General features: G+C 42.9%; 2 protein-coding genes across 2 annotated transcripts; both read right to left on the bottom strand.

The window, feature by feature from the left end:
* Positions 1-950: 950 nt before the first annotated feature.
* Positions 951-3,358, bottom strand: LOC144263464 (interleukin-8-like). The gene is made up of 4 exons (XM_077814341.1): positions 3,227-3,358; positions 2,403-2,538; positions 1,596-1,679; positions 951-1,075 (listed from the first exon to the last, which is right to left on the bottom strand). The coding sequence occupies exons 1-4, from the start codon at positions 3,288-3,290 to the stop codon at positions 1,045-1,047; spliced, it is 315 nt and encodes a 104-aa protein (XP_077670467.1). The 5' UTR covers positions 3,291-3,358; the 3' UTR covers positions 951-1,044.
* A 7,349-nt stretch (positions 3,359-10,707) lies between these two features.
* On the bottom strand, positions 10,708-13,078 carry LOC144263465 (interleukin-8-like). The gene is made up of 4 exons (XM_077814342.1): positions 13,015-13,078; positions 12,063-12,198; positions 11,259-11,342; positions 10,708-10,738 (listed from the first exon to the last, which is right to left on the bottom strand). Exons 1-4 carry the CDS (start codon positions 13,076-13,078, stop codon positions 10,708-10,710), a joined length of 315 nt encoding a protein of 104 aa, XP_077670468.1.
* Between the last annotated feature and the right edge of the window lie 1,065 nt (positions 13,079-14,143).

Below are 14,143 nucleotides of genomic sequence, written 5' to 3' on the forward strand. Positions count from 1 at the left end.
TCCATCCCCTGTCGCCCATTCCCAGCTTCTGGCAAACAGAGGTGAGGGACACCATCCCTGCCCATCCTGGTTAATAGCATTGATGGACCTATCCTCCATGAATTGATCTAGTTCTTTTTTTAAACCTTGATTTTTTTTAAACCCTGACTTTTTTTGATGACAAAGATTGTGCCAAGTGCCAACCAGTAAGAGAGAGAACACACCTATTTTTTTAAGCATTTAGTTTAATGTAAAAATGATGGAATTCCAAAATGCGCAGGAATAAGAAAACTGGAACATGAGCCTCAACATTTTCCCATTCATTGAACAAAACAATTAACAACCAACACAACAGCTGGAATGTGAAATATTCTATTTTCATAAGGAATTAGCATATTAGAAAAAAATCCAGATGAATCAAAATAACTTAAATAAATAGAGCTTTTTCTACCCAAAGATTAACTTTTTAAATATATATATATATATAAACATTGACGTGTTATAGCACAATAAATAATGCCCCCCAAATAACAGCACTTTGGCTGCTTAATTTCTGAAAGCCACAAAATCCTAGCCAATAGCTAGCCTCAGGCTAGCTAGGACTCACTGTGCTGTTGATACAACATACTCGTGCAGGGGAGGGGTAACTGTTACCAGTTTACTGCTCTACTAGTAAAAGAGCAAGGCTTAGACTAAATACAGCTGTGCTGCGAGTGCATTGCACTCATACAACCCTGTTCAGCTTAAGGGCTTTCCAAAGGGTCTTCATTTCCCTCAGCAAATCCCTTTTCTCTACCCAGGGTTTTCAACTTCAGAAAGTGGCATATCCCATAGACAACTGAGCCTTTTTTTAAAAAAAAAAAAGTCTCTTAACATGATGCTTCTCAATAAATAAATAAATACATAAATATATAAATAGAAAATAGATACTGCTAGCTGCAGTCCGCCTGAAAACATGTTAACAGAAGGAGGTGGGCTGCTTGCAGACTGACTGGCACTTTCACAGAGAGGTTTCCTTCAAGGGGAAACTGGAGAACATCGGGGATTTTTCTTCTTTGGCTTCTCTTAGCGTTTTGCCCCACCATTGGCTTCAGCTCTGGAAAGAGGGGGAAAAAAGGAATAGTTTAAAAACCTGTTCATGGAACAATTATCATTAGTTAGAACATGAGAACTCTTGGGGCTCTGAGCCTGCTCTCAACCATATCAACTGAAACTTCATTAACTTTGACATAGTTCCTCTTGGTTCACACCAAAGGAAAGTCAGCTGGAGCGGGCGGGGGCTGGGGGTTCAGTAGCACTGAGCCCCTGTGAGACCAATAGTCTCCAGAAGGACTTGCAGCTGCCCAGCATATGTGGCCATTATCAATGACTTGCCCAAGCTCATACAGGAAGTCTGCAGCAGAGTAGGGAACAGGAAGAACCTAGTTCCATAATCTAACCACTAGGCCACCTTTAAGGTAGGATATGGTTATATATTGGATTGAGAGAGACAAGTTTTGGGAGAGATTACTGTGCCCTGAGGAGAGGTAACTTTTAAGCAGTTTGTGCTAAGGAACCACCTAGTTCTGCCTTTAAAGTAACTTCTCAGGAAATCATTCTGAGAATGAATGACTCACTTGTCCAAAATTGCTTTAATGATGATCTTCACCCATGGAGCAGTGGGTTCCAAACACACTTCTCTGCCGTCCTTAAGAGTAGCGCTGCAAAGAAGGAAAAACAAAGGTCAGGCATCTATCTACTTGGTGGGCTCTCATCAGGGTATCTTTCAACCTTTTAAAATACAGGCAAGGCTGGGGTCAGTTGACATAATTCCACTGACTTCACTAGAGAGCCACACCAATTTACACTAGCTAAGGATCTGGCCCGACATCATTTGTTTGGTTAAAAATGTTCCAGGTGTGGGGAAAAAAAATCTCCACCCTCTTATATGTCTGCCTTCATGTTTTTTAAATATTGCCTGGTATCTCTCTCTCTCTCTACATGTGTAGATATAAAATGTCTTTATCTCCATTGGTATTGCTTTTTATGTAAAGGGCTGAATCCTGCATTCCTCTGGCAGGGAAACCACCTATGTACTCAGTGGGGAATTTACAGTGGGAGTTTTGTCTGTAGAAGGACTGGAGGAATTGGGTTGAAAGGTTGTATTGGGTATTAATAATTTTTCCTGTCCTTCTAATGCGGGTTCTAGAACTCGATAGATTATTCCCCATGGGGATTTGGACTTCCACCCCAGAGATGCTGGACACTAAGTGCATTACCTAAAATAATGTCTTTAGAAAGAATAAAAATCACTCTTAGGGAGTCTCCCTGAGTGGTGTGGGCCTGCAAGTGCTCCTCACCCCTTTGAAAACTACTGGCCCAGCACAATGCAAAGCAGTCTCCTCCTAGTTTAGCAGCAGGTAGAATTTTGCAAAACTACTTACATGACTTCAACGTTCTGGCAGTGAGGTCCGCTCGGGGTCAGCTTCACGTCCCGAAGGTACCTCGGAGGGATGAACTTGGAATGCGTGCTGACGCACTGGCATCGGAGCTCATTCCCCATCCTTGCCAGACTCATCCCTGGAAAAGAACAAGAGTTGTGTTGGGTTAGCTGGGTATCTCGCCATCTATATATGTGAAGCAGAGCACTTGGTTTTGCTTGATCAAACATGCTTGGTCTCTGTTTCTTCACAAGGGTCCAGGTTTTTTTTGTTGGTTTTTTGTTTTAAACTTGGCCACATTCTTATCTAGTTACAATGATGATGAGTCTAGATTTAAAATCATGTCACTGAGATTAAGATCTCGCCCCTTGCTTTTCATCAGTTTTGAGGACTACCTCTGATCATGTTCTGTGCTCCTGTTGCTTATTCCCCACTCCAGGTTGCATCCTCCTGTGTTTGAGACAACGTGGTGTCACAAACAGGATGATGGACTCATGCAGGGAAGGAGCAAGAGGCGCAGATGAACATTGTAATCAGATGAGCCTGCCTTCGGTCAAATGCCTTTAGAACCAGGGGAAAAGCAGATAGTGAAAATGATGCAGAAGCCTAACTTTCTAGAGCAAGTAGAATATTTCTCAAAACTTCCCACCAGGTGTCAGCAGCTCTTCAGAGCAGTGACTGACTTATAGCTCTCTCCAAGGATGATCGTTTGAAAAAGTTTTAACAAGACATCAACTTTTTAAAAATCAGCCTAAAAGTGTCTCTCCAGGCATAATATGCACATAACTAAGCTAAGTCCTTTAAGCCCGAGGAAGGATTTTGCTTACCTTCTGACACCGCTGCATAGATTAGGAAAACAGCTAATACAGGAACAACCAACTTGCCGTTCATGATGAGAGGCGAGGCGAGCTTTCCTTCTTTATTCTTCGGTCTCTGCTTGCAAGGAAGGAGCAGTGAGCTTCTCTTGTTATCTCGGAAGGTTTCTGATGTCTGAGGTGTGTAACCCAACCCTCTTATATACTGTCTTGGGGTGTGCAAGATAGCTCTGTGTTTGGATTGTGTCAGAGGAAATTCCCAAAGAGTGCAAGCCGCTATTGCAAAATGAGTCACATGGCTGTGGGTAAACCCCCTTCCTAGATGACCGTGAAATTAGTTATCTTTCAAATATAGCTCCTTATTAATGAATTAAATATAAAAGCTGTACAACATCGCTATGTCATTAGCTCAGTGTAACTGGTGGGTTTCTATTACTTATTATTATTCTTTTATTATTAATTTGACTACCCCTTCATATTCTTTTGTCTTATTCTGTGGCTGGTTAAGGAGACATTCAACTCGTGACTTTCCCTGAGCATTTCTTTGATTGGGTATGCTGGGCGGGGTTCGTAGAAATTAATTATTCTTTAAATCCAGTGGCCTATCTCACAAGTAGCTCTCTCTCTATATATTTTCTCTTTCTGAAAGTGGAGTTAGCGCCTACTTTTCTATTTACGTTGATTTTAAATACCTGAAGTTGCGGCCCCACTAAAATCAAGGTCAAAATTCCACACCGACTTCAATGGGGTTGGAAGTTCTGACCCTCTGTAGGATATAGTCTTATTCTCCTACAACCAGCATTTTCTCCTCTCCGCCCTAACCAGGAGTTTTCCTCTAACACAATAGTTGCTATGTAGTGTCCTCAATGTCTGTTGGATCTCCTCATGCATACTGAGGTATGGCCAATGTTTGGTCAAAAGCAAAATCCTATTATTCTTTTTTGTAAACTTTGTCTAAAAGTTACTGGTATGGTGGATGGTTATCAGATGGACAGACTTGTTCCCGGCCACCGTGGGGCCAAGTTCTGAGGAGTGTAAGGAGCAATAGAGAGAATGAGACAGTAGTGGGCAAGTGGAAAGCACTCTTGGAATGTGGCTGGTGAACATATTCATGATCTGAACCCACAGTGCTTAATTAATTGAAGAAGGTGCATGATGGAAAGAATAGCGGAACTAAGGGCAAGAGCATCCCAGTGAATCTGATTCCTACACCAGTTTGTGGCCTTCATCTTCTCCTGTGCCGGGGTAGCTGTGTGCCACTCCAGTGGTGTGCACCTGCCCTAAAAGACTGACTTCCCAGCTTGATCATTCCGTCCCTGGGGAGTTGTTAAGTGGCCCACGTAAAGCCTCCTAGCAGCTCTAGGGAGGGTTTCTGCTACTGCCTGTGAATTTTAGGCTGCTTTTAGGGGCGACACCAGCTGAATTCAGAGCTGTTTCCAGATTGGGGCTGAAGAGCTGAACTAATCCAATTTCCAATATCAGAGTCAGGGCCGGATTAAGGTTATGAGGGGCCTAAGGCTAATGGGAGGGTAGGGCCTAAGTATCAATGACATATTGCAAAAAAATTATGAAGTCATCAAACATTTCTCTACGTACATATTTACATATGACTTATTTATGTAAAATTAACAAGTTATTCTACTCTCACGAGACTCAGTTCTTCAGACAGATACTTCTGAGTAAGAGGTAGCCCAAGGAATGGTACGCTGTCCTTGTCTTAGGCCTCCTTCCTCCTAGATAGCGGAGTGCTCTTCTGTATGAGGATGAACACTGCAACATTCCCCATCCTGTTCACCTCTTTCCACCCTGTGCTTCTACCCTCAGCTCTCCACATGGCACTGTGCAAAGCCAAGCCCTGCAGATGTTTCCCACAAGCTATGGACTCTATACCACACACCCTATCTCACTCTGACTGCAGTCTGGGAGGCAGCCAGCTCTTATTATGGAAAAGAAAACCACTCAGGTGTAAAATCCACTGGAGTAGAGGAAGTAGTAGTGGGGAAATTACATGGGGTGGCATTGTATTGTAGGCTGTCTTGCTCTGAAAGCCGCCTCCCAGTGTTGCACTGGCTGAGGACAATGAATTACTGTTTTCACATTGAACACAAATATTATTTGTGGGATGATACCCAGTTTGTGTAGTTAATATCCAGTGATTCACCACATCAGGCCATTCTGTCACCAAGCTCTTCCACAATTAAAATCAGAGAATAGAATCATAGGACTGGAAGGGACCTCGAGAGGTCATCTAGTCCAGTCCCCTGCACTCGTGGCAGGACTAAGTATTATGTATTCTAGAACGTGTGATCAGCAGATCTGACATGCGGTTTTTTAAGCATGAGTTCTGTGTGCACCAGCCCCTTACAGTTTGCATTTGTTTGTTTTAAGCTTTCTGTAAGAAAAAGATAACAGCTAGAAGGGACGCAGATCTTTAGATGGTTTCCCAGTCATAATATTTAGTACCTCTGTACTATATTAGCTCTTCAAAATCAGGGTACAAACATTTAACAAACTTAATCTAAAGCCTGTCAGCTTTTGAATGACTAGGAGCTGACAAAACAGAGCTATTCCCTGTTGCGTTATCTGCCCCCCTGAACAAAAAGACTTCCTGTTTCGTATGCATGTGTAAATGAAGCAGACCTTGCTTTTTTTTTTTTTTTTTTTTTTCCTTAAAGTGCTCAGAGATTAAGGGAGGAAAGTGAATGAGATTCTTCTTAGACCAGGTGTGAAAAAGTAGAAGGGACCAAAATCTATTCTTGTGCAAAAATCTGTTCTCTCTGCAGTCAATAAGGCTACACAGGTGTAGCCATCAGCAGGAATTGGCCTGTGATCTCATTCCCTTCTTGAATCACACACATTCCATTCTTGTTCAACATTTTCCACTTGGTGAAGAAGTTAGTATGAGTTGGGGGCAAAAAAATGAGGACTAACTTCAGGTTTATTTAGCTTTCGTTTTTGGAATGAAACTCAAAAGAAATCAAATGTGAGGTACTTTTATGATGGATTGAATGGCTAGAGAACCAGCAGCACCTGCCTTTAGCCTATTCAGCCAGTCTCTCTATCCTAGCCTTCTAAGAAGGGGATTTAAAATCCTTGAGGGAGAAACCTACAACATTGTGTGTAGAGCTTCCTCCAGTGCAACCCCTTAAAAGTACAAAGATGCGTTGGCCTGTGGAACTAGGCTGAGCATAAGGAAAGAACCTGGTGGCCTGTACATCCCAGTACAAAAAAATACACCAAATCAAAAAATTGGATTTCTTTGATTTTTTTTTAGTACAGTTCAATACAGTATTGAACACAGTGCATCGAAAATCTGAAGCGCCTCGATGGAAGGTTCTCTAAAAGTTAAAGGACTGGCATCCAGAATGGGCTGTTTTGTTTTGTTTTGTTTTTCCTACAAATGTGTGGGAATTCGTTCCTTATACATGGAAGGGGCAATTGTTCTGGCTGGAGCTGAACAGAGTGTGTGCAGGTTCTGTGCGAGTTTCCCACCCTACTGCTGTGGTACTGCCTCTTCCCCCATGACCCCCTTGCCCTGCCCCTCCACAGGCACTCACCAGTTGTCCAGAAATGGGACCCAGCAAACATAGAAGATCACAGTGACGGGCTCTAGGACCCAGGAGGCAGCGCCCTGCCAGCATCAGCCCAGGAGAGGGACAGAGGGAGCTTCTTCCCTCCCTGACAGCTAAGCAGAGCTCTGGAGAAATCAGGGGTGGGAGGAGTAGAAAGGGGACAGTGCCTGCTCAAACTACACCCATGGCTGGCATAGGTTTCCACGGTAACCGGATTTTTAGTGTCCGGTCACCAGTGTTAACCGGATCCCTGGCAGCGCGGTCCTGCAGCACGGGGAGATGCAGCAGGCTGCCGGCTGAGCTCCTTCCAAGCCACAGGGGGCTGCTTTGCCTTTCCTGCTGACAGGAGCGCTCCAGCAGGGCTGTGTGAGCAAGCTCACTCGCCCTCACGCAGCTCTGGCCGTGCCCCCTGCCTGACCAGTAGGGCCTAAAAAATAGGAGGGCCTAAGCTATGGCCTTATTAGCCTATGGGTTAATCCAGTCCTGAGCAGAGTTGGGGGCTGAACCAAAAATCCCACATCTCAATATCCCCAAATGCACAGACGTTCAGATCCTAATTTTTCAATTCGTACCTCTCCAGTAAAAGTCTCATTGTTATTGCTAATGGACGAAAATGTTAAGTGATTCCATATTTAATAACTTGCATGCTACGCTGTCCAGGGCTTCCTTATATAGGGAAAGCAAGCAGAGCTTGTAGGCGGGAGGTGGGGGGCAAGAAATGGGAGATAAAACAGGAAGAGGAAGTAAAACCACAAAATACTAATATAATCTCTTATTTAATTTTAAAAATGGTTTTAAATCAACAAGTATTACAAATCAGGACATTCAAAGCACTCTGTTAGGTTTACTAAAACAGCAGTCTAATCTGATTCCAGAGGGATCTATTCAGCAGCCCCCTCCTCAGCTCAGTCACCGGACTTTAAAACATAAGTGCCATGTAGAAAGTTTGTTGCAACAATGTATAATTGCTTCAACTAGTCCAGACCCTTTTAGCAGATAAAAGAACAGCGGCCTACCATGCCTCCAGTTTATTTATATGGCTGTACCTCAGAACTGATTAATACCTGAGATGCTGCATTAAAAACTGTGACAATTTACTTAGACCAAGAAATAAGCCAAGTTGCAAATATTTGAGTCACTCTAACATTGACACTATGTAAATCCCTTACTCTCAAGCAGTAGGACAAATGTATTACACGTATACATTTGTCAAAGTCCTAAAATTAATATTTGCCGAAAGAAATGTAATGCAGGTGAGCATTTGGTTAAAGATTTAATGAATTAAGAACAAAACCCCGGCACCGCCTCCCAAGCATTGTGCAGGTGAAGACACACGTTTCCTTTCATCTCACTCGTGCGAATCAGGAGGCGTGTTCCTTTAGGGCCAGCTACTGTCACCATTACTCACATTGAATAGTATCTTACTCCACAGGGGGTTGCACTGATTTCAGTGGGATTATTTGGAGAGTGTGATACTACTCCAGAGGAGTAAACTTCAGATGAGGTGTATCCGTTGGGTAACGGAGCATTTTTTCACTAGCTTCAAATCCCCTTTTAATACATCGGAAAGGTTGATCCTATGTGACTTTTTCTGCAATGTATTGTGATGGTGCTTGAAAAGAGAGAGACTGCTTGTGGTAATAGCTCTTGTGTTCCCAGATGGGCGAAACCTGTGGTTTACCAACCACAGTTACAGTGCCTGAAATAGTCAAGCGGTGGAACAACAATAGATTTCCCCATCAGTCACTCATAGAGGGCACTTTTAATTTTTGTTAGTTGGCCACCCACAGACTTAAATCCAAATAATTACCAAAAAAGAATCATAAAGGACACACTTTCTAGTTAGATTTGATCAAGTCATGTCAGTTAAGGTCAACTCTGTTGAAGCCAGGCCCTCAGCTGGTGGGAATCCGTTATCTCCATTGATTTGGTTGGTGCTACACCAATTTACACCAGCTCAGGCTCTGTCGTATAGAGAAAAAAGGTAAAAATTACAAAGCTAATCTTTTTTTCTCTTCAAACGTATTTAGTATAAATGCAGTTTAAAAATACTGCATACGACACTATAGAACAATTCCTGCTCCCAAGGGCAACAGATCAGCAGAGCCCTGCGTGGATACAAAGTTTGTATCCGTATCTGATCCGCAATGCACAAGCACGGTCCATGGATATGCAGATGTAGACATCCACGGATATAAAAGGAACATATAAAATGATCCCTGGCAGTGCGGTCCTGCAGCGCGGGGAGACGCAGCAGGCTGCCGGCTGCCGGCTGAGCTCCTTCCAAGCCACAGGGGGCTGCTTTACCTTTCCTGCTGGCAGGAGTGCTCCAGCAGGGCCGCGTGAGCAAGCTCACTTCCCCTCACCCAGCCCCGGCCGTGCCCCGTGCCTGACCAGTAGGGCCTAAAAAGTAGGAGGGCCTAAACTGTGGCTTTGTTAGCCTAATGGTTAATCCAGCCCTGATCATGCAGGGTTCTACAGATCAGGAGTGGCTTCTCAAGTGGGAGTGGCAGAAGTTGGAGAAGTTTTCAACCGGGGGTATGCAGAAGTCTTCCAGGGCGTACATCAACTCATCTGGATATTTGCCTAGTTTTACAACAGGCTACATAAAAAGCGCTAATGAAGTCAGTACAAACTAAAAGGTCATACGGACAATGGCTTGTTTATTCTGCTCTGTATGCTATACTGAAATGCAAGTACAATATTTATATTCCAGTTGATTTATTTTATAATTATATGGTAAAATGAGAAAATAAGCAATGTATCCGTAATAGTGTGCTGTGACACTTTTGGATTTTTATGTCTGGGTTTGATAGCAGGTCGCTTTTAAGTGAGGGGAAACTTGGGGTACACAAGACAAATCGGACTCCTGAAAGGGGAGCAGTAGTCTGGAAAGGTTGAGAGCCACTGCTATAAAGAGCAGCCGTCCCCACAGCCCCAACACAAATTCATCCCTTTCAGAACCAGGGAGACCAAACCCCATGGAGCACCCAGAGAAGAAGGTTACAGGTGTGCATGGCACTGAGCCAACAGAGTCCCCCATGTGCCTCAGACCAGGCCCAGTGATGACAAGGATCGCGCCAAGAGAGAGAACACGTCTTTTTCTTTCTTAAGCATATTGTTTAATGGAAAAAATGGAATTCCAAAGTGTACAGGAATAAGAAAATTGGAACATGAGCCTCAACATTTTCCCATTCATTGAACCAAATAAAATAACTAACAACAACACACAACAGCAGGAACATGAAATATTCTATTTTCATAAGGAATTAGCATATTAGAAAAAAATCCAGATGAATCAAAATAACAAATAAATAGATTACTCAAAGATTAACTTGTTAAATAGATATAGATATATAAACATTGATGTGCTATAGCACAATAAATAATGCCTCCCAAATTACAGCACTTTGGCGGCTTAACTTCTGAAAGCCACAAAGTCCCAATCAGTAGCTAGCCTCAGGCTGGCTAGGACTCACTGTGCTGTTGATACAACATACTCGTGCAGGGGAGGGGTAACTGTTACCAGTTTACTGCTCTACTAGTAAAAGAGCAAGGCTTAGACTAAATACAGCTGTGCTGCGAGTGCATTGCACTCATACAACCCTGTTCAGCTTAAGGGCTTTCCAAAGGGTCTTCATTTCCCTCAGCAAATCCCTTTTCTCTACCCAGGGTTTTCAACTTCAGAAAGTGGCATATCCCATAGACAACTGAGCCTTTTTTTTAAGAAAAAAAAAGTCTCTTAACATGATGCTCCTCAATAAATAAATACATAAATAAATAGACTGCTAGCTGGAATCTGCCTGAAAACATGTTAACAGAAGGAGGTGGGCTGCTTGCAGACTGATTGGCACTTTCACAGAGAGGTTTCCTTCAAGGGGAAACTGGAGAACATCGGGGATTTTTCTTCTTTGGCTTCTCTTAGCGTTTTACCTCACCATTTTCTTCAGCTCTGGAAAGAGGGGGAGAAAAGGAATCGTTTAAAAACCTGTTCATGGAACAATTATCATTAGTTAGAACATGAGAACTCTTGGGGCTCTGAGCCTGCTCTCAACCATATCAACTGAAACTTCATTAACTTTGACATAGTTCCTCTTGGTTCACACCAAAGGAAAGTCAGCTGGAGCGGGCGGGGGCTGGGGGTTCAGTAGCACTGAGCCCCTGTGAGACCAATAGTCTCCAGAAGGACTTGCAGCTGCCCAGCATATGTGGCCATTATCAATGACTTGCCCAAGCTCATACAGGAAGTCTGCAGCAGAGTAGGGAACAGGAAGAACCTAGTTCCATAATCTAACCACTAGGCCACCTTTAAGGTAGGATATGGTTATATATTGGATTGAGAGAGACAAGTTTTGGGAGAGATTACTGTGCCCTGAGGAGAGGTAACTTTTAAGCAGTTTGTGCTAAGGAACCACCTAGTTCTGCCTTTAAAGTAACTTCTCAGGAAATCATTCTGAGAATGAATGACTCACTTGTCCAAAATTGCTTTAATGATGATCTTCACCCATGGAGCAGTGGGTTCCAAACACACTTCTCTGCCGTCCTTAAGAGTAGCGCTGCAAAGAAGGAAAAACAAAGGTCAGGCATCTATCTACTTGGTGGGCTCTCATCAGGGTATCTTTCAACCTTTTAAAATACAGGCAAGGCTGGGGTCAGTTGACAAAATTCCACTGACTTCACTAGAGAGCCACACCAATTTACACTAGGTAAGGATCTGGCCCGACATCATTTGTTTGGTTAAAAATGTTCTAGGTGGGGCCGTAAATCTCCCTATATATATGCCTTCCTGTTTTTTTAATATTGCCTGGTATCTCTCTCTGTATGTGTGTAGATATAAAAGGTCTTTATCTCCATTGGTATTGCTTTCTATGTGAAGGGCTCAATTCTGCATTCCTCTGGCAGGGAAACCACCTATGTACTCAGTGGGGAATTTACAGTGGGAGTTTTGTCTGTAGAAGAGCTGGAGGAATTGGGTTGAAAGGTTGTACTGGGTATTAATAATTTTTCCTGCCCTTTTAATGCTTGTTCTAGAACTCGATAGATTATTCCCCATGAGGATTTGTACTTCCACCCCAGAGATGCTGAACACTATGAAAAGCAAAGTGCATTATCTAATATTCTGTCTTCAGAAAGAATAAAAATCACTTTTAGGGAGTCTCCCTGAGTGGTGTGGGCCAGCTAGTGCTCCTCACCCCCTTGAAAACTCCTGGCCCAGCACAATGCAAAGCAGTCTCCTCCTAGTTTAGCAGCAGGTAGAATTTTGCAAAACTACTTACATGATTTCAACGTTCTGGCAGTGAGGTCCGCTCGGGGTTAGCTTCACGTCCCGAATGTTCCTGGGAGGGATGAACTTGGAATGCATGCCAATGCACTGGCATCGGAGCTCATTCCCCATCCTTGCCAGACTCATCCCTGGAAAAGAACAAGAGTTGTGTGGGGTTAGCTGGGTATCTCGCCATCTATATATCCGAAGCAGAGCATTTGGTTTTGCTTGTTGCTTGATCAGGCATGCTTGGTCTCTGTTTCTTCACAAGGGTCTTGGCTAAAAGGTTACCTTTGTCCTTACCTCTAAAACCTCTAATTATGAAAAAGTATGGAGAGCGGTTGATGCTGCTGCAAAATCATGTTTGGATTTTTTTTTAAAGAAAATTCTAAGTTACCAGTTTTTTTGTTGGTTTTTTGTTTTAAACTTGGCCACATTCTTATCTAGTTACAATGATGATGATTCTAGATTTAAAATCAAGTCACTGAGGATAAGATCTGGCCCCTTGCTTTTCATCAGTTTTGAGGACTATCTCTTATCATGTTCTGTGCTCCTATTGCTTATTCCTCACTCCAGGTTGCATCCTCCTGTGTTTGAGACAACGTGGTGTCGCAAACAGGATGATGGACTCTTGCAGGGAAGGAGCAAGAGGGGCAGATGAACATTGTAATCAGACGAGCCCGCCTTCGGTCAAATGCCTTTAGAACGAGGGGAAAAGCAGATAGGCTTCTGCATTGTTTTCACTAACTTTCTAGAGCAAGTAGAATATTTCTCAACATTTCCCACCAGGTGTCAGCAGCTCTTCAGAGCAGTGACTGACTTATAGCTCTCTCCAAGGATGATCGTTTGAAAAAAGTTTTAACAAGACATCAACTTTTTAAAAATCAGCCTAAAAATGTCTCTCCACGCATAATATGTGCCTAACTAAGCAAAGTCCTTTGAGCACGAGGAACGATTTTGCTTACCTTCAGACACTGTTGCGTAGATTAGGAAAAGAGCCAGGGCAGCAACAGCCAGTTTACAGCTCATGATGAGAGGCAAGGCGAGTTTTCCTCCTTGATTCTTTGGTCTCTGCTTGCAAGGAAGGAGCAGTGAGCTTCTCTTGTTATCTCGGAAGGTTTCTGATGTCTGAGGTGTGTAACCCAACCCTCTTATATACTGTCTTGGGGTGTGCAAGATAGCTCTGTGTTTGGATTGTGTCAGAGGAAATTCCCAAAGAGTGCAAGCCCCTATTGCAAAATGAGTCACATGGCTGTGGGTAAACCCCCTTCCTAGATGACCGTGAAATTAGTTATCCTTCAAATATAGCTCCTTATTAATGAATTAAATATAAAAGCTGTACAACATCGCTATGTCGTTAGCTCAGTGTAACTGGTGGGTTTCTATTACTTATTATTATTCTTTTTATTATTAATTTGACTACCCCTTTATATTCTTTTGTCTTATTCTGTGGCTGGTTAAGGAGACATTCAACTCGTGACTTACCCAATCAAAGAAATGCTCAGGGAATGCTGGGCGGGGTTCGTAGAAATGAATTATTCTTTAAATCCAGGTTTCAGAGTAGCAGCCGTGTTAGTCTGTATTTGCAAAAAGAAAAGGAGTACTTGTGGCACCTTTGAGACTAACCAATTTATTTGAGCATAAGCTTTCGTGAACTACAGCTCTGTAGCTCACGAAAGCTTATTCTCAAATAAACTGGTTAGTCTCAAACGTGCCACAAGTACTCCTTTTCTTTAAATCCAGTGGCCTATCTCACAAGCAGCTCGCTCTCTCTCTCTCTCTCTATATATATATATTTTCGCTTTCTGAAAGTGGAGTTAGCTCCTACTTTTCTATTTACGTTGATTTTAAATACCTGAAGTTGTGGCCCCACTAAAATCAAGGTCAAACTCCACACCGACTTCAATGGGGTCGGGAGTTTTGACCCTCTGTTTGTAGGATATAGTCTTATTCTCCTACAACCGTCATTTTTTCCTCTCCACCCTAACCAGGAGTTTTCCTCTAACACAATAGTTGCTATGTAGTGTCCTCAATGTCTGTTGGATCTCCTCATGCATACTAAGGTATGTCCAGTGCTTGGTCAAAAGCAAAATC

This window comes from Eretmochelys imbricata, chromosome 4 (assembly GCF_965152235.1).
Source record: "Eretmochelys imbricata isolate rEreImb1 chromosome 4, rEreImb1.hap1, whole genome shotgun sequence".
Taxonomy (NCBI): domain Eukaryota; kingdom Metazoa; phylum Chordata; order Testudines; family Cheloniidae; genus Eretmochelys; species Eretmochelys imbricata.